The sequence below is a fragment of the Eleginops maclovinus genome, chromosome 15, assembly GCF_036324505.1.
Source record: "Eleginops maclovinus isolate JMC-PN-2008 ecotype Puerto Natales chromosome 15, JC_Emac_rtc_rv5, whole genome shotgun sequence".
Lineage (NCBI taxonomy): Eukaryota > Metazoa > Chordata > Actinopteri > Perciformes > Eleginopidae > Eleginops > Eleginops maclovinus.
Window position 1 is genome coordinate 20,133,506 of NC_086363.1, and position 26,460 is coordinate 20,159,965.

The following is a 26,460-nucleotide window of genomic DNA, read 5'->3' on the forward strand; positions in this document are numbered from 1 at the left end:
TCAGCTGCTCTCAACTACAGCAATGCATCAACAGCAGAGAGTTCACACAGGTTCAAGACCCTCATGATGGGGACTCGCTAATATGGAAATATGAGACCCCAAGTGAAAGATAATGCAATTATTTATTTTTTGGGTGCGGCTCTTAAGGGTTTTTAAGTTTTATAGTCCCAAACATGATATGGAATGTGTGCTCCAAGTAACCAATGAACCATAAGACAATATTGGGGCAATAGAGCAGTGTTTATAAGAGGACAAATGGAATTAGTGTAATGTACGTTGCACTGATTTGATCATGACATGGATAACATGGAGGCAGTGTGTTAACAGCAAACAGGAACAAATCAATGAACAGAGAGCTGTCTTACTAAAATATGTAAAGTATATTCAGCATACTGATGCATCAAAGAAGAAATAATGGCCTAGTTATCTCTGCAGTTTACGTAATTGAAGGCCGAGGCCAGTTTTTAAAGTGTAGGGTAATTTACAAAAACCTCATCGGATGAGAGTCTGCCAAAACTCTGCCTGAAAACAAAAAGCAACTACTTGGATTTGCTTACTTAGTGTTGGCTGAAAGGAAGCGTAGGTGAGATAAGAGTTTAAATGTGCCTAGTATTTTTGTAATACTCTCCACTGAAGTTTAAGAACTCAAGGGCTTCCAATCTACTTACTCGATTGACATCCTGGCCACAGATTCCAGGGAGCTGTAGCCCGCCGCTGTGAAGTTGTCTCTGTATCGCTCCATCTTGATGGCTTCCAGCCACTCTCCTACTGAGCGGAAAGCGGTGAAGTCTGGTGTGCTCTGATCCAACAGCGGACTAATTGGTCTGCGGGATGAGCACAGAAAGATGTTTATGTCTTATGTGAAAAGGAAACGTTCCGCTGAAAACACAATCAAGCAAGGAGACGAGACAAAGTGACGACCAAAGGCATCCAGCGGTGCGGTAAATTGCGAGAAGGGGAAAAAGCAGCTGATTGGAGGCTTCAATCAATAACATATTCATAAACAGATGCAGCATTTCAGCTTTCTGCTTCTGAAAAACATGTTCTCAATATCTCTTCAATCTGAATGCGTTCCTCACATATAGGACTCACTATAATAAAGTGCTTTTTAACCAGCTGTAACCTCTCCATCTCACCTCAGGGAAGTCTCTTCTGACTGCAAATAGAATTCATCTGACAAACGTCAGAGTAAGGTCTGGAGTTCCCACTGCACTTTAAAGTAGCAGGAACTCATTACGAGGATTGATTTAAAAGCCCTGCGATTGACCATAAAGCCATGGAAGCTGCTTTGGGGTATCGATCCCCCAGGATTTATCTTTCATCTGTGAACTACGGAGGAGAAGTCATCTGCTGGATGCTCTGGATCATTCACTAATGCACTCAAATAAAAGTTCACATTCTTTATTGTATGAAGACACATTTAAAAATGGCTCATGGAGTTTAATCCCTCACCTTGTACATGTTCCCATTGGGGTTTTCAGTGTGTTAGGATTGCGGATCATCTTATCAAGGACACCGACTATCTGATCGAATTTCGGACGTTCGGCTCTGTCCTTCTGCCAGCAGTCCAGCATGAGCTGGTGCAGGCCGGGGGGACAGTCCATTGGCGCTGGGAGACGGTAGCCCTCCTCTATCGCCTTTATGACCTAGAGGATACAAAAACAGATGGACTCATGAGTATCCTTTTTAAAAAGCTTTAGTACAACAATACCCCGACAAGCAGTTCTGAGAGACGATACTGGCAGCTTAGAGATATAAAGCTGAATTGTGGACTCAATACTTGGCTGTGTCCCTACGTTTCTGCATTGGAGTTGATGAACAAAATGTTATAATAATAAGCTGATACTGACCAAAGCAAAAGATGGGATAGTCAGCGCGTGATAAATAAATACATTTTCATTTGATTTAAAAAGGTTGTGTGTTTATTCAGCTCAGGCAAAGTATCAGACCTTTTGTCATTTACTGATGCAGAAAAGGTTATGCATGTTTTATCGTTTCCTGGCTTGATTACTGGGGCTGTTCGCTCGCTGGGAAAACAATCTCCTGCTTTCAGTATTTGCTAAATGCTACAGCTAGGCTTTTATATTACACCTATCTTTTTCTGTCTTTACCGTAAATGTAAGAAAGATCTCAACATTTTGCTGATAACGCTAAAGGCACCACAGGACCAAGGTAACACTGTAGATATTTAGAATGTTAAATTTATGAATTTAATCTCCTACATAGTCCTGAAATATTGACTTTAATTACATGTATTATGTCAACGGATTTCACATAACTGTATTAGGTTGGTTGAAAGCAATAATATTTGGTTCAACTTAATATTATTGCTTTCAACCAACCTAATACAGTTATGTGAAATCTGTTGACATAATGCACTTAATTAACATTTCACTTGTTTGTGTATGCAAACAAAAGGCCATATTATTCAGCTCTAACATGGAACCTAAAAACCTAAAACATATCATGACTCTCCATCAGGCATGCCGATTTCATTAAAAGTCAACAGTGTGAGAACAGTAGGTGCACTTTGATGTGATCCCCCGACCACACTTCCTTTATTGTGTCAGATAAGGAGCTGTGTACGTTTCTGCATTTATTCATCAGCTATTTCTGTCAGGGCCGCTCAGACAGGAGTGAGTCATGGAAGTGAAAATATGTCAAAACTGAACTGAAACTGTTGGAAAAATGCAAATAACGTTCTTCCTACTTCCCTGCAGGATGTTTTGTTGTCATCTTGACAAAGTGCAAACATTTCTGACATTGATGTCTGTCAAGTAGCAGAGCATCAAAACACCACATACGCCACTATAACGCCCGGACATCTTGTTTAGCATTTCTGACATCTGAGTGGAGTGTTAGAGAATCCTGATAATGTTCAGACCGGATGCTGCGGTGGCTGCACATCAGGCATCTTATAGGAATAAGAAGGCCTGGAATAACTATCCATCCACCTTCAAAATGTGTTGAGAGTCTGACAATAGGAACAGCTTTAAGGGTCTGGCACGGTTTGACTTGCTCTGTGGGAGTCTCAAGGAACACCATGAGACTGTGGCTGAGTCGATCATTACAGCAATTTGTGACTTTTGTAGGAAGAAGAATGGGACAAAAAAAAAAAAGTGTTTTGTGTGAGAAAGAACATTCTGGGCGATGTCAGGAGTTGATGGTTAGGCGCCTTAAGATTCTCTGATTAAGTAACAGCACTTACAACACTGATTTAATTAGGGGTATTGTCATTGTTTCAGTTTTTTCAGTGAACGTAGAATTCTCAAAATTCTACCAGTTATTTATGAGATAACTGAAAAAGTACTCTATACATCTGTAATAACTCTTCATAAAGATGGGGCGTTTTTTATAAAAAAGTAGGGAGTAGGGACCAAATCAGAAGCTGAAATATCCTGACATTTACACACAAAGCATACTGTATGTCCAGCTCTAAAAACACTTGATCATACATTTCCCATAATGCAACTCATAAAATACTTTCATTAGACCCTGACTGGTTGATGACCATATCTTTTGAGCAAAGATTGCAATGCAGGCTTTGTCATAGATGTGTGGTCTCTCTGACAAAGCCCAGATAACCTTGATGACATCATCATCAGTTTTTTCTCAGGCAAAGCCACCCAAGACTTTTTCAACAGTTGACCCTGAAGAGTAAACTAATCTAGATGTGTAGAATTGTTGAAGTGCCACTTTAAAATGATCCTGGATTTTTTTTTCTCGAAACAATGCCATCAAACTGAGAACAATGCCGGTGCAATTGGTTCAACACTGCTACTCACTCTGGTTCACATTTCCATAAGTAATTATAAACTTTTAAAGACATTAGGGTCAAAAGCTTTCTGCATGACAAGTGTTTTCCATTCCCTGTTATTAATAATAATACCAGAATCAAATCCATGTTCACAGGACTTCATTTTTATGTGTGTCCCATTTCAGGACTGTTTCTCCTTCAAATGGATTCAAGCTGCATGAATGTAACAAGACTTCCTGAACTAATTAAGCCCAAGGTTAGCGCCTCGGAACTGTTCCCTGGAGGGACCTGCAAGAAATCCTCAAAGAAGAAGCACAAACTGGGATTTTTGTCTGGGATGTTCTACGTTTAAGTGGGATGACTTCATTACAGATAATTAAGGATGGATCTGGGGAATAACGCTCCCTCTTTCAGATGAACGTTAGTGAAATATTGTTTCCCAGATATGAAGTACGATTAACAATTATCAACAATTATCAACAACAATTATCAAGTGTGCTAAAGGTCTTTTTTAATAGCTTGTTATTTTTCAGCAATCCATGATCTACGGTTAAGAAACTCAAGAAAGGAAATAACAGAAAATAATAAAAATGTCCAATTTTAACAAAATCAAGGCATTATTTTAGACTTTTTCTGATATAACGTTGACTTTAATTAAATGTATTATGTCAACAGATTTGACATAATTGTAATTAGGTTATTGAAAGCGATAATATTCAGTTTAAATATAACATATTAGGTTCAACTTAATATGATTGCTTTCAATAACCTAATACAGTTATCTGACATTTGTTGGCATAATACATCTTTATTTAAGTTAACATTTCAGATTTTTCAGTATCTTACATCTTGATTGGACATGTCCCAGTAAGGCCGCTCCCCATAGGACATGACCTCCCACATGACGATGCCATAACTCCACACGTCGCTGGCGGAGGTGAATTTACGATACTGGATGGCTTCCGGCGCCGTCCACCTGACGGGGATTTTGCCACCCTGTTCAGTAAAACGCAGGTCAGTGGCTGGAGTAAACATCACATTCATTATATCCTGCATCTTCCCCTAAGATATCAATTAGAGAGAGTTTCAGAGTTACACACAGGGTCAAAACACAGAAACAACAACCTCTCCACAATCTTACAAAGAAAACTACTGCCACTACATGATAATAATGCATTCTTTGTAGGTTAAAAGAGGAAATCACTGCCTTAAGCAATTACAGATTGAAAAGAATATGCAGATAGAATGTAAGAAACTCATAACCAATAATATGTTGTATGTATTTTCAATAGAAGTACATTAAGTGTTCAACTATATTGTCACATCTATATTTAAGTGTATACCGTAAATGACTATTATTTAAAATAAAGAAAAGAAGCAAATTCTCAAATGTGAATATTCTGGACACGCACGTTATTATTCAGTGAAGAAAATAGTTGGTAAATCATTTTCTGATGCTAAAATAACCAGTATTACGTGTTTTATAATTAAATAAAATACTCTTTCTCGCGTATTTCCTGATTATTTCTGTCTCGTCTGTTATTCCTTTTTTTATTTGTTTCATTTTAATAATTCTCTCATCGTCTTGATTGTTTCAGCATGGCCTTCGTTTGAAGAGCATGTTTTATTTTCTCAATTGGAGGCTCAACAAAGCTCTATGACTCAAATTATGCATTTATAGAAAACTGAGTGTGCTGAACACATGAACACCAATCACACAATTTGTTCTTCTTCTATAAAGCATTAGCACATAATTATTCAACCCTAAATAAGGCAAAAGTAAACTAATTTGGGCTGTTTTAAAGAGCAATTGTGTGTATGAAACATCTTGCTTTGCATATTAAACATGCTACAAACTACTTGGGCGTGCACTGTTCTACTTGCATGCAGCGGCTGAGACTTGATTAGAGGATTCAGACAGGGCTCTGGGTAGACAGACTTTAATCGACTCACAGTTGTTGTGTAGACAGCCTCGGGATCGTCGTCTATCACCCTTGACAGGCCGAAGTCAGACACTTTACATACAAGATTGCTGTTGACAAGGATATTTCGAGCGGCCAGGTCTCGATGGACGTATCCCATATCGGAGAGGTATCTCATTCCTGCCGCTATGCCCCGCAGCATGCCCACCAACTGGATGACTGTGAACTGACCATCGTGCTTCTGCAAAAAGAGAAACACAGACAGGTCAGCCCTCTTCACTGACCATGAGGGAAATGTAGGTCACAGCACTGCAGCGGCTCCAGCACAAGATTTATGATATCTATGCAACGCTCAGATCCTTCTGCAGACTGCTGGAACACTCTCGAGCAAACGGAAGAAAAAGTTAGAAAGATGCTGCTCTGAAGGTGATACTCACCCTGAGGAAACCATCTAATGAGCCGTTCTCCATGTACTCGATGACAATCATCACCGGTTTTCCTGGAGAACAAAAGATGGATGACAGAGAAGATGATTAATTAATATCTGATTTGATTTGCTTGAAAGAAGCTTCCCAATAAACAACCGTGGCCAAATTGCTTCCAAGATATTTTTAGCTGTGTACTTCATTGGGTTTTAATTAAAAGTTACCAGCTGCTGCTTTTATTACAGGGTCTAAATGAGAAAATGTTAAACAAGGTTTGTTGTTAATTTAATCAGATATAATGTCACTCTTACTACGGCACCTTCACCTCCCAAGTCTAAATATACTGAAACTGATCCTGCTGTATTCTTAAACTCCTCATGACTTAAACATTAGGTCCAGTAATATTTCCAGGAGTGCTCACCTCTTGTCACGACTCCTTCCAGATGAACCACATTGGGATGGTCGAACTGTCCCATAATGCTGGCCTCACACAGGAACTCCCGCCTCTGCTTCTCCGTGTAGCCTACTTTTAACGTCTTGATGGCGACTGACACGTCCCGTTTTCCAGGCAGCTTAAGCCGGCCGCTGCACACCTCCCCAAACTCTCCTGAGCAGGAGCAAACAGTTTATGGATAAGGTTACAGAAAAATTAAGCACTTCACAATGACAAATGTATTAGAGTACTTTGAGACAAAGCAGCTAAAATACAAATTGTGTGAGAAATGTTTTAAGTTTGTGGGATTTTAGCCCACATCTAAATTAAAATTATTTCATTAAAAGTATGAAAGAAGGAATCCATTATACCACAAAGATCTCAGTCTTTACTGCTTTCCAGTCAAACCAACATCCACTGTGTCCCATTGTTCTACCATACATAAACATCCATGTCATATCCTGCTTCACAGCACATATTTATTGACATCAAAAAGTGACTTAAATGACGTTTATTCTAAAGATATTAGCGGAATTTCAAACATTAATAATCACATTAAAGTAAAATGGCAGTTACACAAGGTGTTTTACCTGGGGAGTGTAACCATGGATGTATAATAAGAACTGGATAGGCCTACAGCGTTGGAGGTGGGGCGCTGCTCATGGCGCATGAAGACAAAATGGCCTGAGATTCGCCAGAGCAAAACGTCACAAATTACCCATCATGCCTGGCTGTCGAGAGCATATAGCATGCGCAGTTGAGTTTCCTCTTAAGCCCCTTTCCCGATCTCCCGCTATCGGCTCAGCAGAATGAATAGAGAGAAAATAAATCTGGATTCTGCTTTATATCGCATTTTACAACTTTAAGGACCTAATGACTTTAATAAGGTCCATAAAAGGGTTCATACTGGGTAGTTTATGTTTTAAAAAAAAAAAGTATTCATCGATTTACAGACGTCTCTTTCCCATATAAGTCATTAGGGAAAAAGTCTTTCTGGGTCGGGTGACGTCACGGACTGATACGGAAGTTGTAATACCCGACGTCTTGTCCCTACGAATATTTTCCTCACAGTCCGGAGCACTCCCTGGGGGTTTGACTGTTACCCAGACCTACAGTAAGACAGCTGGACATGCTGGAGATCATAGTGTCATTGGCTGCGTCTGTTAAACTAGCAATTTTTCTGGGAGCCTCTGTGACCGACACCCAACCCCCCACCAGCCCATCCCACATTAACTGAACTGAACATTTCCCCATTAATGCAATCACACTATCAATATAGGCTACAATGCATTGCGCTGTGTCAATGTGCAAATATTTGGCTGTCAGCGTGATGTTTGAGCGCATGGAGTGACTAAACAGCAAGACCTGAATGAAAATGGGAGAGGAGGGAGGGGCTCACCTGCTCCAATAACCCGCTCGATTTTAATGCAGGAGGCGTCCAGCTCCTTGGCAAATTGATGGACAGCCCTGTTCGGGTCCTCATAGGTTTCAGGGTCAATGTAGGTTTTGGTACCTGGAAATTTAACTGTAGAAAGGTAAGAGGATTACTGTTATGATTAAATATGTACGCATGCAACGGCAGGCACTTGACAGGCGAACCATTACAAAGAGCAGTGATTCAGAAGGAATAGCTGAGCAGTCGGCGGCCGGCTTTTCTCTCGGGAGAATCCATCACAAAGCAAAAGGTTTGAGTAACCTGTGCTCGGTGATTTTATGAGGCTGCTGGTCACCTCTCGTCTCCCGCTCAGACTACCTCACCCCTGAATCACTTCTCACCATTCATCCACTTACCATGCTTGGTGGTTTACACATGATATCATTCATTTCCCAACATTTTAAAATTTAACAGCATAAGCAAGCAGGCATTTGTCTATGGAATAAAACCTTAAATACTTGACTTTATATTATATCCAAAAGGATTTCATTTTGAGAACCGTCTGAGTGAATAAGTGTGGGTCAATTTCCTATCTTTGATATTTTGAGGTAATAACTTGCAGTAGAAATTCAGATGAAATATTCTCGGGATGTTTCCAGTTGCTAATTTTCTCTCTGAGGTCATTAAACTGACATCCTGATAGGACAGAAATATGTGATCAGCTCGGTACTGGCTTGATTGTTTGTCCATCCCATTAATCTTTTTTTAAATTGATATGAATGTGGTCGATTTTGAATAAAGTTGCATTTTGAATTTACCAAAAGTAACAATGTATAATCTCAAAAATACATGTTTGTAACACCTGATACGGCTGTCTTGAAATAAAACATTTTTTTAAATCATACCTCATACATTAATATAGAAAGTACAGTATTTTCATTTACTAAATACATATACCCATTAAGAGTTCAGTAGTGATTTCAGCTCATGAGGATCAAATTTGGATTAATTTCCATCCAGATACACTTTATTGCAGACACTCATACATTTCAGAACAACTATTTTGATTTAGAAGTAACAAGGGGTCACTTATTGATTATGTATTCTTTATAGGATAACATTAAACAACAAACATGAAGTATAAAAGAACACTGCTCCAATAATCTTTCCAGAAGAGTTCAAGAATATCCATAAAGTGGGCAGTTAGCAAAAAATAAAGAAAAACCAAAAGGTTAAAGTGAGGCCAGAGATCGGTAGGGGGTTTACATTCTGCACAAATTAACAGCAAATTACACTATAATGCACTACTAAGTGAACACACCACTCATGGGGGCGATCACACTGTGCTATTTAAATTCCACTGATAACAATATAACCTGTCAGCTTTAATATTTAATGAGCTACTACAGCAAAAATACAGCGGGTGAACGCTGGACCATAACAACACAGTAGAAGCTCATAAGAGACACATATTCTCTGTATGGAGGGGAACGTAAATACAACAAATTCATTCACTGTGCTCCAGAGAGGGGACGCCGGTAGCTGAGATTTCCCCCCACATGCTCCCATAATTGCTTCGTCCATCCGAGATGTCAGTGGATCTGATAGAAAATGTCTTATCACAAATTCCTCGCCGCTACATGGCAGACAAATTGGGTCTACATGTTGAATTTGCGCTATCTAGCTTGTGTCCCGGCAGCCTCTAGTCATTTGATACCGCACAGCGGATTGCTTCACTGAGCCCAACACTGGCCTTGTTTTTTTTTTCCGTCAGCAGGTGGGACTATGAGCTGCTGAGGTGCATCTGTCACACACTTAGCAGAGCCGGTCCCGAGTCTGCTTCAACCCAACACTCTGTGGCACCCCTGACCCTTTGTTTCCAAATCAGCAGTTTGCCTACAGCGAGGATCATTACGGCCGCACTCGGGGAAGCTGTCTGCAGCTGTATCTCCAGGGACATCATTAGAGGGGTGTATCAGAAGGCGCCTACGAGCAGCCTCTCGGACAGAGTGTGCACACCTGAAACTCTGTCGCTCACTAAACCCATCAGGGGGATGGCTTTTTCACATAATTTTAAAAAAAGAACACTTCTTCATCACTGGTCAACCTGTACTCGCTCCCTAACAGCTGTCACATTCCTGCCTTTGTAGTTTCCTAACTTCTTCATCTGCACAGTCCGAGTGTAACCAATCAGCAGCAGCTGTTAGCTTGATTGTTCTCAGCATTGACCCAAATCAGATGAACTGGGATCAAACACCCACACTGAGAAGACTGAAACGTTGTCATTTATTAAATGTATTATATTTACAAATTCCACACAACTGTATTAGGTTAGTTGAAAGCAAAAATATTAAGTTGCACCTATTATTTTTGATCACAACTTATTATTATTGCTTTCATTTAAACTAATGCTGTGTTGACATAAAACATTTAATCAAAGTCAATGTTTCAGTTTCTTCTGTGTGGGGGTTCTAAGGGGATAAGGTACACTCAGGCTTGGGGAAGGATTCCATGTAAAGAGATTACATGATAAGGATACAAAAAAGAAGGCTGTATACGATGACAATTACATTAAAAAATAGGTAATCAGATTACTGTTACATCATTTTCTTTATGGTTTACATTTATAGTACTTTAAGTCTTCTTTATTTTTAATGCAGTAGCTGGACACACCTGAGTTATTGTAACAGATTATATATGTTTAAAGTAACCCCCCCTCACCCACTCTCTGTGCAGTATGCAGTGATTGAGATAAAAATTGTGTGTGTGTGTGTGTTTGTGTGTACTCACACTGGAAGTAAAGCTCCTCGTCTCCCTCCTGATCAGCTTTGCTGTACCCGCAGTGCCTGCACGGGTGGGGGGGGGGAGAGATAGAGTGGTAGAATCAACTGATTGTGCGCAGGAAATAAATGCCCTAAATTACAAGAATTTTAATGCGGCAACTAATGCTGTGCATGACAAATCTCCTGAGAGACTCAGCCAAGCAGCAGGAGCTGTGAACTCCATAGCTTCCAGCCTGGGAGCGTGGCTTGAGTATCTAATCATGTTACATATCAAATAAAACATGCACCGTAACGGACTGTTCAACAAGTCTTGTAATATTAATTTCTAATAATAACGTGTTGAAAGTTCCCTCAAGCAGCTGCACAGAGTTGCTCTTTGAGCACAACAGAAAGAGGATGACGTGCGAAGATGAAATAAGCCATGAGTGATGGACATGCACTCTGTGGAGGAAGTGACACATGTGTGCAGAGACTCTACAGCTCATACGACTATCTCAGAACACTGCCTTTATGTACAGGCAGAGATATTTGGAACTAATAACACATTTTCTCATAGATAAGCAGATTTGAAGTAATCCGTATTCCCAAAATAAAAACGCTATTCTTTCAGTCATAAACAATGTTGGGGGGCACTTTACATCAAAACTGAAGGAGAAGATCAGAAAAGCTTCCAAGGTGCATCCAAGCACAGCATTCTAACACAGAAAAATGTAACTACACGTTAAAAAAGTAATGGTATAAAGGTCATAATAATAAATAAGACATATTTTGAACTAATAAAACATTGTCATAGATGGTGCTTTTTGTATGGTTTTTTTTGTCTCATGGATAAGCACACTGGGAGACATCTATGTTCTCAAAATAAAAATGCTATTCATAAACAATGTTGGGGGCCACTTTACATTCAAACTTAATGAGAAGATCAACAACAGCTTCCTAGGTGCAAACAAGTAGAGCATTGTATAACTGAAACCTTTAAAAGTCATGGTTTACCGTTAAAATAATAAATAAACGATGGGCTTTGGGCTTTCGCATGGTGTGCTTCGCTGTCGGCAGTTTCAGTTTGTAAAAAAAAAGATGTTCCACGGAAGTCTGATCCTCATGAACCCACCGTTTAAACCACGTTCTGATGAAATGCCATTCATGCAGAAACACAGATGTGAGGTGAAGATGATAATGACAATGGGCTGGCTGCTTTGTGACAAAAAATAAAAGCGTGTGGCATACTTTATCCTGCCCTCCGGATCTCTATCACACACACACACACACACACACACACACACACACACACACACACACACACACACACACACACACACACACACACACACACACACACACATACACACACACACACACACACACACACACACACACACACACACACAAGCAGGAATGCAGAGCACTCTCGCTTTCTCGCACTTGTGTCATAATGGCTCTGTAGAAAATAGCTTAAAATTTGTGTTTGGGGCTAGGGGGAAAAAAAATGCATCACAACCCATTAGCACAGCATGCCACGAGATGATGGGTGCACGTGTGTGTGCGTGTGACGACTCCACAGGCGTGGAGGCCCGTGAGTGACAGAAAGGCTAATTGACAAGCGCAGACTCACAGGAGCGGAGAGTCAATGGGGCCCGCGAGAGCGTACCTTCTCCCGATGATGAAGCCGAACACCATGAACACCAGAATGATGGTCCCCGCTACGGCCACCACGGCGATGATGATGACGGGGTTCTGCTCGTTGTAGAGAGTCGTGGCTGATGAGACGAACACAGACGTAAACACACACGGACACAAATGAGAGAGAGAGAAATGCTCAGTGTTTAACCAGCACAACAAAGAACACACACTGAAAAAGATTGACTTTAATTAAATGTGTTATGTCAACAGATTAAACACAACTGTATTAGGTTAGTTGAAAGCAATAACATTAAGTTGAACTAATATTTTTGATTTAAACTTAATATTATTGCTTTCTACTAACCTTAGAGCATGTAGTCTGTATCTCATTGCGCTAGATCCAATGTGTACATACAGCAAGGTAGTCAACTTAAGATGCAAATGGGGAACATTTCTAAATAAAGCTTTATAGTTTTAAAGTTCTAAATTACATTAACATGATCTTTTTCTGCTGCTATTTCTTGTTATAGATCAGCCGATATATCAGCACACCTGATTTCAACGTTTCAGTTTTTCAGTGCAATCTGCAGGACATAATTGAGCCCAATGAAAGGGGAGGAGATTGATACCCCCCCCCCCCCCCCCCCCCCCCCCCCCCCCCCCATTTCCTCTGAGAGAATGGAGGAGGGACGCTTCTATTTTTGAGCCGTCCTTATACACACGGCTCTACTGTTTCAGAAAGTGGGCTTAATAGTCCCAGATGGCGACGGCAATGCCCTTCATCTCAAACAAAGACACATTCAGGTTGGATTGTTTCCCGTCCGGAGCCCCCACAGTGCGCGCTCTGTTTGTGTTGACAAACTGTCGATTGCGCCGAGGAATGGATTGCCGTAGCATCATAAAGTCAACGCCGATGGTGTATTAGACGAAAAAGTCATGCATTTTAAATCGAGTGGATCTAAGCTGTATAAATTCTTTTTTTGTGGCTTCTCTGAGGGGGAGGGGGGCTTTAATATGTGCCGACAGTAGATCAGCTGATCCTCCAACGAGCTTCAGTGTCTCACAGAATGTCGGTTTTGGGAGGAATTACAGCAATTAACAAATATTACACATTTGCAGGTTTCCCTTTTGAGGCTAGTGGATGACAGGTCAAGGACATTTTGAGTTTACTGTAAAGTTATAACCTTGTTACAGAACAAGCTCTGCATGTGGTATGAGTAATTAATATGTCCTTTAATGCAGACATGTTGCATGTAAAGGGGTCATTGGGTGGCCATGTTGTATGTGTCGATAATATTTTGATGGCTAACCACAGTGTTAAAAACTGAAACTTTGACTTTATTAAATATATAATGTATACAAATTTCACATAACTGTATTAGGTTAAATGAAAGCAATTATATTAAATTTAAATAGGTTCAACTTAATGGTATAACTTAACATCTGAGGTTTTACAGTGCATGTCCTGACAGTAAGGCTGATATAAATGTCCTTATTTCACTCTGGGAAAACAAAGATAATAAGAGTAATCTCCCAATTTGAATATTCCTTTAATGTAGCACAAAAAAAACAACTGGTGCTCCATTTTTAAGTAGGATCTACATAGTTTTCGCTCTGTTCTGAGGTGCAGATAATTATTGTTACATAACTTGAACATAATTAACAAAATAGTACCTCACTGTGTTTAGAATGCATGGAGAAATTAAATCTCAAATAATTAATAACCTGACCAAATAACCAAAAACTTTACTTTCAACACAAACCTATCAACCTACAGTATAAACAAAGTATCTCATAAAAATTAAACAAATGTTTTGTCCATGTAAGACTTAGAAATAAAACTGTAAGAAAGAAAAAAAAGATCTAATTTTCGTCTCAAGGCTGTAAAAACCCCATGAGTTTCTTCTGGAATTTGTTATAAGAAGTGTTTTTGCTTGATGTTTCAATTTCTTTGGGAACACATTTCAAAATAACCTCAGGTGTTTTACTGTTAACAATTTCTTGTAATGCTAACACACAGCTCACAGCCGCACCTGTAACCTAAACACACAATAACACACTGCACCTCTCAGGGCAGAGCTAATGTAACTTATTAGATTTAAATGAGTTTATCCTCCTGACACTACGGTAGCTTGTCCTTGTGCTTAGTTATTTCTCCCATGACGTGTTGTCAGCATAAAGTCAAAGCAATTTGTGTTTGTTTCTCTTAAACACAAAGCATTTTCCTGGGTTATTACTACAGTAGCTGGAAACATTAACAGGTTGTGCATACATTTGAAGTTAAAAGCCTTTGCTGTGATACACTGCTGCCATCAAACTGTCTTTGTCTTAGATGCTTGGCATTGGAGCATTTGCAGTCATACTAAACTTCTCTGTGGGCTTTTCACTCAGGCAGGTGCAAACTTGCAGGAAAAGTGGGAACAAATACTGAAGAGGTGAAATGGTATCCAATAAACAGCAGCAGGGACTTCAGGAAGGATATATCATTGGTCCCTTAATGTGAAAACAAAACACATTTTCCTCAACTGAAAGGACTGAAACGTTGAATTTAATGAAATGTATCACTAAATTTCACATAATTGTATTAGGTTAGTTGAAATCAATAATATTAAGTATAACCTACTGTTTTTGATTTTAACAAAATATTATTGCTTTCAACTAACCTAATACAATTACGTGAAATCTGTTGACATAATGCATTCAAGTAAAATAAATATTTCATTTTGTTCAGTATACTTTCTCTTGCAGTGTTTCCCTGTATACACACTACCCATAGTAAAAATGTGTAAAAATGAACCAAACAGTTAAATACCAAAAACAATTGTAGTATATGAAAGTAGCACTGAAAGAGAAAATAATAAGAAGGAAAATAAATATTCATTGAAATACCTACTATACATAAAATGTGTGTTGCATGAATACAGCAGCAGTATTAGGGTTGCTGCATTGGTGTGCTGTATTACCTTCTTCTTTGGTGGTGATTTCCAGGCGGGGGCAGAAGGTGCCGTAGCCCGCCTCAGTGAAGGCCCGGATCTGGAACACGTAGGAGGTGTTGGGCTTCAGGTTGTTCACAGTGGCTGACGTGGACTTGGACCTCACTGTGGAGTAGACCCGGTCCTTCTGGTCCTAAAAACAAGCAGAACACCAAGTTTGATTGAAAAATGTATCTCTTGAAATTTTCTCCAAGGGAGTTAACATCCAACCCCTCCAAGGCTCTGGAGTGATTACGTGCCAAAAAAACGTTTTTTGTGAAAGAAACTGTTGTTACCAATTCTTGACAACTTACTGGGGTTTTACTTTCTATAGGTCACCTGTTAGATTTATGTTAAAGGCTAAAAGTGGTGCATTTTCAGGGGTGTGGCCTTTTTAGTGACAGGAGGATGCTAATGTTGCTAGCTGCTAGCTGTCTGCTGAGGCTCCATCTGTTTGGAGTTTAAATATTGGCATCACTGCCAAAATAGCAAAGGAAACCTAAGGATGATTTCACAGGGACCACCTTTCTATTTCATACAGTTCAAACTAAGATTATTATCTTACCATAGGACAGCCTGCCACATAAACACATACAAATCATCGAGGAGTCTATTTGGATGCACAGGCTGCACGTAATGTTTGCTGTTGATCTGTACATTTTTTGCTAGGAAAGCTCAAATGGAATGTCAGGGTCTGTTAGGGCTGTAGTTGTTGTTTCCAATTTTCCACTTTTACAGCTGGGCAGACCACAGCCACAGTACGTGACGCAGCAGACTGATCGTCAGGGTGTGAGCTGTGGCCAGAAAAGCTACCCTGCCTTTCATTTGCCCCATTAAACCTTGCTGTAAAAAGCTGATGTGTTCAGACATGAAACACAGGGATGCAGTGCTATAATCTGTGTGGAAGGAGAAGGAGATAACAGATGACTTATTCTGCCAGTATGTGCACTAACATGTGCACGGGGGCGGCTGTGAAAGACTACAGCCTGATTAAAATCTTATAAGCATCTCATTCATTATTGCAATTACGAGACAAAGAAGGTACTTGCAGAATCTTGTGAATTCCACTCAGAGCAGCATGCAGATAGAATACGGAATGAAGATTTGGCTTAAGTGAATGTGAAGTGAAGAAATGGAGGGGAGAGCGTTTCAGAAAGAGACAAATTAACTGTTAAAATCACCTTTTGGTAGTATTTGATTTCATATTCTGTGATGACCCCGTTGGGCTGCTGGGGCTCCTGCCAGGACAGCTGGATGCTGTGCTGCTGCACCTTCTCCTTGATGATGTCGCTAACCTGGGATGGAGCTGATTAGAAGAGAACATGTCAGTTAGTGAGGGGGCACATGCAGAAAGCAAACAACAAATCATCAATTAAATGTAATATTTCTCCAAATTTGAAATAACCGTAATATGTTGGTTGAAAGCAATAATATTAAATTGAACCTATTCAAACACAATATTTTTATAGGAAAAGTGGGAACGAACACTGAAGAGGTGAAACGGTATCCAATGAAAAGCAGCAGATCCTACATGTATTATATATAATTTATCCCGTAATCAAAAACAAAATACTGAATTATGTTAGTTGAAAGCAATAATATTAAGTTGAACCTACTGTTTTTTATTTTAATTATATTATTGCTTTCAACTAACCTAATAGAGCTAGGGGAAATCTGTTGACCTCATATATTTAATTAAAGTCAATGTTTCCGTTCCTTCAGTGCATTCACAGAGACGCCTCCAAATGTTTACGCCTCCTGATCAACATTCTAAGCAGAAGATAGCGTGCCCCGTCCATCGAAGAAATGCAACTTCTTTATGATGAATGGTAAATTATTTGAAATCATTCCAGCATTTTTGCAGCTGAGGAAAGCAAGCCCTCACTTTCCCTGATGACAGTACTATTGAGAAATTGGAGGGCTATACCTGTAACCTCCTGATATCAATCTTATGCAGGACAATTATGTTCGACTCTTTGCCTGACTCATTTTAAGACTCTTGCTGCCTGGATTAACCACTGCTACTTAACCCTTACCCTAACCCAAAGTCCACATACAATCCTCTATTTTTTTATTTGTCAAAGCCTAAAGGTGAATGATTGTGACAGCCCTGTGAGATTGGAAGTCAAGCCGTCATTCCAGAACCTTTCAGTGCTTTAGTGAGTTCTTACAATAAGTCATTTTCATTAAAAACAGGATCAAATATTCCTTTAATATTGCCATCTTTCTCTGACAGGAGCCTCAGTCCCGCAGCTGTGTCCTGTGCTTCTGGTACCTTCGCCATCTTGATTGTAATCACTTTCATTTTTGCAGCACTTTACTTAAAGACCAGAGTGAGAAAAAAAAAAAGAGGGGAGAGCTTTTTGGGTTTCTAAACCTCCCCCCAAGGAGATTGTGCTATAAAAAAAATCTGTGTATCTGCACTCTGAAAAAGCCCAACACCCTGTCTGTAAACACACTATGAATCTTGATGACTCATGCTGCTTTTGCGGTAAAAGAAATATTAATGAATACGTCTTAGCAAGTTTGAAAAAAAGGCATCCTGGGAACATTGTGGAGTCCAACATAAAAGCTGTACTTTGATTTCTAAAGGATGAATTTACACCAAAGGAGATGACAGTTCTGAATTGAGTTGATCATATCAATTTGAGCAGTTTACCAATTATAATAAACCTTATTTATAAAGACCAGATTACAGATGATAATATAGAACAAGCTTGTATTTATATGGGATCTATGTTACCAAACCTGCATATTTCAACTCTCAAGAGCCCAGAGAAAAAGATATCCCATATTGTTTAAACAACAACCGAGCGTCCCTCCCCGGCCCGGCAGAAGCTGCTGGAGTGTCTGAGTAATGCTCAGTGACCCAATGTGAGCGGACCTCTGCAGCCTTAATGCAGCCTGACCCTGGATTGTTTTGAAATGACCTTCCACTAATGACTCCGGCTGGATTAAAACCTCATTAGGCCTCATTGGCATTCCTGACAGTAATGTGCACGACAGCAGACACCCTAGACCTTGTCAAAAACCTTCTGTTGTGACATGTTCCCCTCATAATCCACCCAAAACACAGGAACAATGTTTCCTTTCTCAGCGCAGTTGGCTGGTCAAAGGGGACGATTGAGTTTTCTCTCCTGAGTCACAACAAGCAGTTAGTGCAGCTCAACTTCATCCAATTTGGCTCTCTCTGCCCCGTCCAGTCGGCGTCGATGAGATATGGACCTTTCAGCTCCGGCTCCTAAATTTGGTTTGGGTTTATGGTCACCAAATGATGCTTCTTGCCTGTGTTTACCGCTTTAATGTGACATTTTCTGTCATCCCCTGCAGATATCTTACTCTACCCTGCTTGTGCAAACAGAGAGCCTACTGAAGGCACTGGTTTTTATCTTAAAATTCTTACTTCAGACTAAATTCATTGAATCATTATTTTAAAGCAACTTTTGTGTGTCACATTTGATGGAGGCGGAGACAGATAAGTCCTGTAATGTGGGGCAAGCTTCTTAGACACTGGATGCTGCATTTTCCATGATGCAACTCAAGTAGTGTCTAGACCAGGGGAACAAGGCTTCTCCAGCTACACACCCTGAGGTGAGATGTGGCTTTCAAATCTCCTGGGATACTTGATACCTGAGATTATTTTGACTCTCTTTTTGGCTCATTCTCAAAAAAGCAGCGTCTTGAACTTATCATGATGCAACTAGGTATTGTCTCTACCAACAACCCTTGTGCCAAATGTTGCTTTAGCTGAGATATACAAAATATATCCTGACAGTTCCTTATATTGCTAACCATCAACATGCTGGACATACAGCCCCCTTTAAATATACAAATAAACTGAAACGTAAGCCTCCTTTTCAAGCCTCAATAATCCTTCTTAGGACATTCTGCCACCGACGACATCACGTAATTTTTATGTATAGTACATTATTTATATTCAATAGAACTGATGTTTTAATGTGCCCAAGCCAGTGGAATAACAAAACACACATAATAAAACTGCCACTTTGAGATGCAATGTCCCTCTTCTGTGTGTGTGAATTGTATGTTGTACTGTCTGTGGTAAGTGTTATTTTATCCTATTTGCCAGTGCCAAAGACTTTTCTTTTTTATGTTACTAAGTGGCTTACTGTTGCGAAGTCGGTGTTAGGTGTGATATTTTCTGCCTCCAACTTTGTCCTTTCACTTCTTCAAATAAAGTTTGAAATGTGCTTAACCCTTTGTTCTAATATGAATGTCTCCCGCTGACAGATGGAGGTAATCTTCATTTCAAAGGAGCATAATTGTCAGAGATCCATGGTGTTCAAGCTGCAGCAGGTATGTTGTCGGAGCCACAGAGCCATCATGATGAGCTACTTTCCCACACTGCCTCTCCTCCCTCTGTGCGTCCCAGCAGCACATCTGCCCCATTTACCCCCCTTCGGCCCGCGGCTATAGTAGCAATGATTCAGCTCAGCCCCACCCTTTCCTTCACTGCCTTACCATGCCATGGGTGACAAATGTGTGTATCCACAGAGATCAGCCAGCATTAACACACGTGGTGTTCCACCAGCTGATCAATCCAGGAAGGTGATTTTCCGAATTCATTCTCAATCTCTCAAGGCTATGAATGAGGATTTGAGCATTCATTTCTCAGAAAAACCTGCACTAATTACTGACTTGAAATCAAGGAGAGCAGAAGCAGTGAGCCTCTCTCAGACCTCTATATACACTATGTAGACAAAAGTATTGGGACACCTACACATTACACCCAAATGCCAAATTCTGAGGCATTAATATGAAGTTGGTCCCCCCTTTGTAGCTGTAACAACTTCCACTCTTATGGGCTTTCTACAATATGTTGGAGTGTGTCTGTGGGAATTTTGCCCATTCATCCAGAAGATCATTTGTGAGGTCAGACCCCCAAACTGTTTCCAAAAAGTTGGAAGCAAAGAATTGTCCAGAATGACTAAGATGAAGCCTTAAGAATCCCCTTCACTGGAAGTAAGAGGCCTAAACCACAAAACCCTACAAAAACAACCCCCATATACCAGAGTGTCCCAATATTGTTTGTCTATATAGTGTACCTGTGGGGCTTAGCGCAGCGGAAAACTGTCTTAAAGACTGGGCATTCATTTTGCAATATTAGAAAATGTGTAAGTGACCTCCAACGCCTTTCTTGTAAAGCTAAGTGATCCAAGAGCCACCGTGTCTTGCATTTGAATACCTTATGAATACATTAGGCAGTGTGTTTTAATATCCTCTTCTTTCACTCACCGGCTGATTCCAACTGAGGAGAAAAAAAAGCCGAGCAGGGTTCTTCATTTCATCAGCGCCTTTCCCTGCCTGCGTGCCTGCCTCATGGACCGTACCCCCACTATAAGCTCATTTATTAATTACTGCTGTTTCCATGGAGCGATGTGCATCTTAACGCCAGAGGAACCATCGTCGTTGAGGTGCAAACGATAGCTGGCGTTTAATGGCGTTTTAAAGGTTTTGAAACAGGTTTTTAATTTGAACAGGAGATTACAACGTCTCCTTGAGATAATAATAGTAAAGAGAAAAATCCTTTGGGCCCAATATGGGAACATAAACGAACGTAAAGCACAGCGTTTAAACTGAAACAGGGGAATTGTGTTTGACAAACTGACTGTACTGTTCTGCGCAATGACTGACACATTTTATACATTCAATAAACTCACGTCGTCTTCTCATGGCTGCATGGTTTATTTAAAGACTCTATGTTAATGTACTTAAAGTACCGGTTTCTTTTCTCGGTGACATTGATTGATGCATTTAACACACTGTATAGGTATTATTCAAATGACTCTCCCCTCGCTGAATAGGGCTGAATACATACACTTCAGGAGAGTGTGCTTTTTTTATTCTGATGCCTTTTTAACACCTTATCTCCAGCCTGTGAAACAAAAGCCTGGACAGTTTATTATGGCTGGGTTGACATTAACAAGGTATGACATAATCAAGATTACTTGTACCTGATTCTGTGACTCCCATAACAAAGGAGAGAGCGATGATGGCGTTTTTTGAAATAAGTGGGCTGTTTAAAAATTGGTGATTATTATGGAGGATTGTCCTTAGAGGGATTAGGAGACATGAAGTGAAACGGCCACTCAAGTTATTTAACATTATGCTTCCATAAAGTTGGCAGACTCACAAGAGAAATAAAAACTGAAGCAGCAGAGACAATCAGGCCGGGGTGTTAGACAAGCTCCAAACAAGCGGGATCCTGCATTACCCATGATTCAAATTGGAAGTGTGTCAGACTACAGGTCAGTGGGCAGAATCCTGGATATTTGAGAATACCTAGCATCGGGCTAGCTCCGAAAAGAGGGGATTCTTCATTTTACCATGATGCAACTGTTTTTTGTTTGACTGGGCTGCCAGGCAAAGCTGTGTGTTTAAATCCAAGTATAGCCTGGGCAAAGATAATCCTGACGACATCATCACAGGTTATTTTCTCAGACTTGAAAAGACTTGATAAAGCTCCTCCAAAGTCACAGAAGACTAGTACATTGACTTTTATGATTATGATTTGGGGATTTCCCTTTAAAGTCTATGCTTAAAGTTTTAGCAAACAAAAGGGATAGTTCTTCATGATAAGCCCTCCTGGTGGTGAGACGAACTTTTCCCTGCATGGAAAAGCTTTTTGCATTAAACAACGAGAGCAATCATTCCATCAAACGTCAGCGACCACAGCTTCTTCTTACAGCTGGAATGCCTGTGTGTGTCTGTGCATCGATGTTTTCCTGTGTGAAGCCAGCAGAAAGTGTGTGTGGGTGGATGTTATCTGCCCCCAGCCACTCTCCACCTGAAACTAGCTTTCAGCTTAGCTCTGAAGACCATTCATCCAGAATTCCCTTCAGTAGCTGCGTGCCCTGTTCCAGTCAGAGTCGCACAGTAAAGGATGGAGGACAATAATAGAGCCGGGCTCTGATCAATGTGAGGGGAACTGTCGGAAATTGGTGTGACATGTTTGTGGCTGTGGGCAGTGAGGCTTTGCACGGCATTGCGTTTCACCAGCTGCTGCCGCTCGGGAACACGGCACCTCTGCTGGGATCCAAACATGGAGGACATGGAAACATAAAGAAGACGGATGCAGTCAGCAGCGCTTTTGTCAAATGATCCTGCTTTTAACTTTAAAGGGGCCCTATTATACTTTATGAGGTTCCCCCTCCCCTTTAGTGTGTTCTATAGGTTTTTGTGCATGTAAATGGTCTGCAAAGGTTAAAATCCCTGTGTTTCTCTCCCACATACTCCCCCCTGCCTGAATCGCCTCCATTGGAATCCTTGGTTTACTTCAGGTTCATAGTGACATCACTATGTAACACACACACTTTAATTGGCTGTTGCTCCAACACATTGTACGTTATAGGAAAAGAGGCAACAAATCTCAAAGTGGTTGACCAATCACAACAGAGCCGGCAGTTCCAACCAATCAGAGCAGAGTGGGCTCATGGTTTCAGACAAAGGGTGAACAGAGGGGCTGCAGCACAGGCAGTATGAGAAATATTAAAGAGCTTTCTGAACATTAAAGCATGGAGACATGTCCCAGTATAGACACTACATGCTGATATACACCTGAACATCAGCAGGAGAGGACTCTTTAAAGTAGAGACTCTACATACTGATATACACCTGAACATCAGCAGGAGAGGACTCTTTAAAGTAGAGACACTACATACTGATATACACCTGAACATCAGCAGGAGAGGACTCTTCAAAGCAGAGAAACTACATACTGATATACACCTGAACATCAGCAGGAGAGGACTCTTTAAATTAGAGACATTACATACTGATATACACCTGAACATCAGCAGGAGAGGACTCTTTAAAGTAGACACTACATAATGATATACACCTGAACATCAGCAGGAGAGGACTCTTTAAAGAAGAGACAATACATACTGATATACACCTGAACATCAGCAGGAGAGGACTCTTTAAAGCAGAGACACTACATACTGATATACACCTGAACATCAGCAGGAGAGGACTCTTTAAAGTAGACACTACATACTGATATACACCTGAACATCATCAGGAGAGGACTCTTTAAAGTAGACACTACATACTGATATACACCTGAATATCAGCAGGAGAGGACTCTTTAAAGTAGACACTACATACTGATATACACCTGAACATCATCAGGAGAGGACTCTTTAAAGTAGACACTACATACTGATATACACCTGAATATCAGCAGGAGAGGACTCGTTACCACATTAATGCTATAGGTTAAAAAATCATCTTCTACTATTTACCTTGTTTTTTGTTGTTGTTCCGGTTGTCTGAGGAAAAACTCTCGTTGAGTTCTTTCCATAATCAGCAGGCAGCTGTTAGAAAGTTTAAATGAACTCAGCGCTTGTCAGTGTCTCATCTCTTCTGAAACACCATCACCCCCTTGTTTGTATCTACAGTATGTTACCCAACCTGATGGATCTATTTCCTCTACAAGCTCTAGGTTGGGTTTTTCCAGACTCAGCCAGCTGCAGCATCCTCCCGTTAAAGGCTAACGATATCATCTCTGGATCATTTTGATGATTCCTATTCACCACCAACAGATCGAGTGGAGAAGCATGCTATACCCTTGAACCAAGTGTGTTTGAAAACAGAGTTTTAAAAGAGGCTGGCAGAGGACGGAGCGCTCGCTGCATAACAATGTCGGTCGAGGCAGGGACACCTTTAGTGACCATGCAGGGGGGGTCAAAGGCGGCTCTGTTTGAAAGCAATTAGCTAGACCTCATTTGAAGGAGACCTAGGCTGGGTCTTTCATGTTCTATAGGGCTGACAGCTCCAGAGGTGATGGGATGATTATTAATACTTTTTCTGATGCTTTCACTACTGACAGCTCAACAGAGACGTCACATCTTCCCTCATTATTTCCCAGTTCAAGGAACCTACTATCATATATTCACATCAACTCTCAACAGAAAGGTATCAAATCCAGTTGCCTCACAGCTCCTTTTCTTAAGTGTAATAGTCAAATGTTTGCCAAATGAAGGGGAGGATGTTTGGCTATAAAAGAAATGCATTAGATGTCGATGAGAGTTTCTTCTCTGGCTAATAGAATCCCTCCTTGAATTCCTCCTGCGCTCAAGCAAGTAAATGTTTTTTGGTGTGTGATTTGCTGAGTGCATCACCCACACCTAACAGCTTAAGTATAGCCCCGCATGCTACTGTGAAGCCAGGAATCAGAATCACAGTGGAAGGTCAGTGGGGAAAATTGCATTTATGCTACACTGACATGCACACACAGGGCGCACTGTGCATGATTGCTCCTCCAATGCTTCCTGACAGGGAGTTCATTTTAACCCGCAGTGGTGTTCCATGCCACACACTCTGGTATAATACCAAAATGCCATTCAGTAGTGTAACAGATGCAGAAATCATTGGTCAGCTTTGTTACATAATTGTGGAGCCAGCAGGGATCCCACTTATTGAAGAAGCACTCATCTTTCCTGTGTCAGTGTCCAAATTAGGGAGCCGGGCTGGCAGCCTATCATCAGGCTCTCAGCGCACTGCCTGATTTCTGCAGCTAGAATGGGGTCTGCAATCGCCATATTTATTTTCCCTCATGTAGGGCAAGAATAAAGTCATCTCGACTTTAGTGTACCGTAGCCAACATTTACATAATCATACACCGGTGCTGGAGAAATGATGGCCTTGTTCATACTGCGCACATACAGGAGTGAGGGAACACAAACACACTGACGCAAAAGGCAGCTATTTTCTGCCTTTTCTACTTAGATATTTAAAGAAAAAAGACAATTTAAAGGCCAGTTGGCATTCCACTATCCAACTGAGATGAATTGGGGAACAGCTAAAACTTCGGTACCACTTTACAATAAGACTACCCTTATAAAGGATTCATAAAGGGTTTATAGTTGGGTTATTAATTGGGTTGTAAACACTTTATTAATCATTAAGAACCACTTATAAACCAGTTCTAACATAGTTGTCATACATCAACACAGGCTCACTATTTGGCAAGATGGCTAAGCCTTATATTGGCTAACCAGCTTACTTTATCTTCTTCATCAGCCAACATCCTGTTATCTGTTGTTCACTGAGATACCACTGAGGTAACTTTGATTTTAATTAAAAGTATTATGTCAACAGATTTCACATGACTGTATTAGGTTAGTTGAAAGCAATAATATTAAGTTGAAACTATTTAAAGATAATATTACTGCTTTCAACTAACTTAAAGTCAACATTTGAGTTTTTTCAGTGCAGCTACTCTGGGTCTAAATGATATTACACTTATCTTTTCCCGCTGTTCTGTCTTGTTACTTATCAGCCTACATTGACACAGACAAACAGTATATATCTGTAAGCTGAAATTGGCCGATATATCAGCATACCTGATTTAGCGATCACACTCTAATCATAAAATATGAGCAGCGAGGAAAATATGATCACAAGCAATCAGCTGAGACGTATTTTGTAATAATGCCAGGTGTGAATTGTAATTTCCTTTTCTGTCTCACAGAAACCACGTCATGTTTCAGAGAATGGTAACGATGCAACAACACAGCAATATGACTCAAAGGCCAATGACACGGCACATAAATTTATGTGCGCTGCAGCTTGATGCTGCATTATTTACTACAGACATAAAATGAGCCTCTTGAATTGAAATATTGTTCATAGAAGAAACACAGGACCCACTGAGTTATAATCAATGAGCCAGGCTGCTAAAAATAAAATAAAAAGTAAAACAACTTTAAAAAAACAACAATTCTAGCAATCATAATTATTCTGATAATACACCGCGTGTGGGTACAGTATGACGTGACGTGGGATGGCATAGTGGGATGGAAGACTGAGAGCCAGGCTTGTTTCACAGAGGTTTCTTGAAACAATAGAGAGGGCTGAACAGAAGAAAAGCTCTGCCAGTTTGTAAATCAACCTTCATTTTGTGCATGGACATTTTGCAATCTGAACCCTCTTAATCAGTAAACCTCAGAGAACTGAGACCTTCCTAATTGCTTGTGTATCCTGAGACCTGCAGAGCTCATTGACCAGACGTTAGATGACGTCATAAAAATACTCCATGCTTGTCCATTTCTCTTTTGATGCTGAGCTGTGTTACGACGATCCTATCTCACTCTGCTCACACATGGACTGTCAGAGAAAACAGTGAAACAAGCAGGCGCAGGCCAGA

At 40.4% G+C, this 26,460-nt stretch overlaps 1 protein-coding gene across 4 annotated transcripts in view; it reads right to left on the reverse strand.

The window, feature by feature from the left end:
- epha7 (eph receptor A7) overlaps positions 1 to 26,460 on the reverse strand; it is a 79,390-nt gene that overhangs the window by 4,904 nt on the left and 48,026 nt on the right. The window contains exons 6-16 of one of the 4 annotated variants that reach the window (XM_063902025.1): positions 16,469 to 16,593; positions 15,279 to 15,441; positions 12,344 to 12,452; positions 10,703 to 10,758; positions 7,937 to 8,050; positions 6,526 to 6,711; positions 6,117 to 6,178; positions 5,711 to 5,920; positions 4,604 to 4,753; positions 1,453 to 1,646; positions 669 to 824 (exon numbers count right to left, since the gene is read on the reverse strand). In XM_063902025.1, coding sequence (XP_063758095.1) covers positions 669 to 824; positions 1,453 to 1,646; positions 4,604 to 4,753; positions 5,711 to 5,920; positions 6,117 to 6,178; positions 6,526 to 6,711; positions 7,937 to 8,050; positions 10,703 to 10,758; positions 12,344 to 12,452; positions 15,279 to 15,441; positions 16,469 to 16,593 — 1,525 coding nt within the window. Of the gene's footprint in view, positions 1 to 668; positions 825 to 1,452; positions 1,647 to 4,603; positions 4,820 to 5,710; positions 5,921 to 6,116; positions 6,179 to 6,525; positions 6,712 to 7,936; positions 8,063 to 10,702; positions 10,759 to 12,343; positions 12,453 to 15,278; positions 15,442 to 16,468; positions 16,594 to 26,460 lie in introns of all 4 variants that reach the window. The other 3 variants (XM_063902023.1, XM_063902024.1, XM_063902022.1) reach the window with 3 other exon arrangements.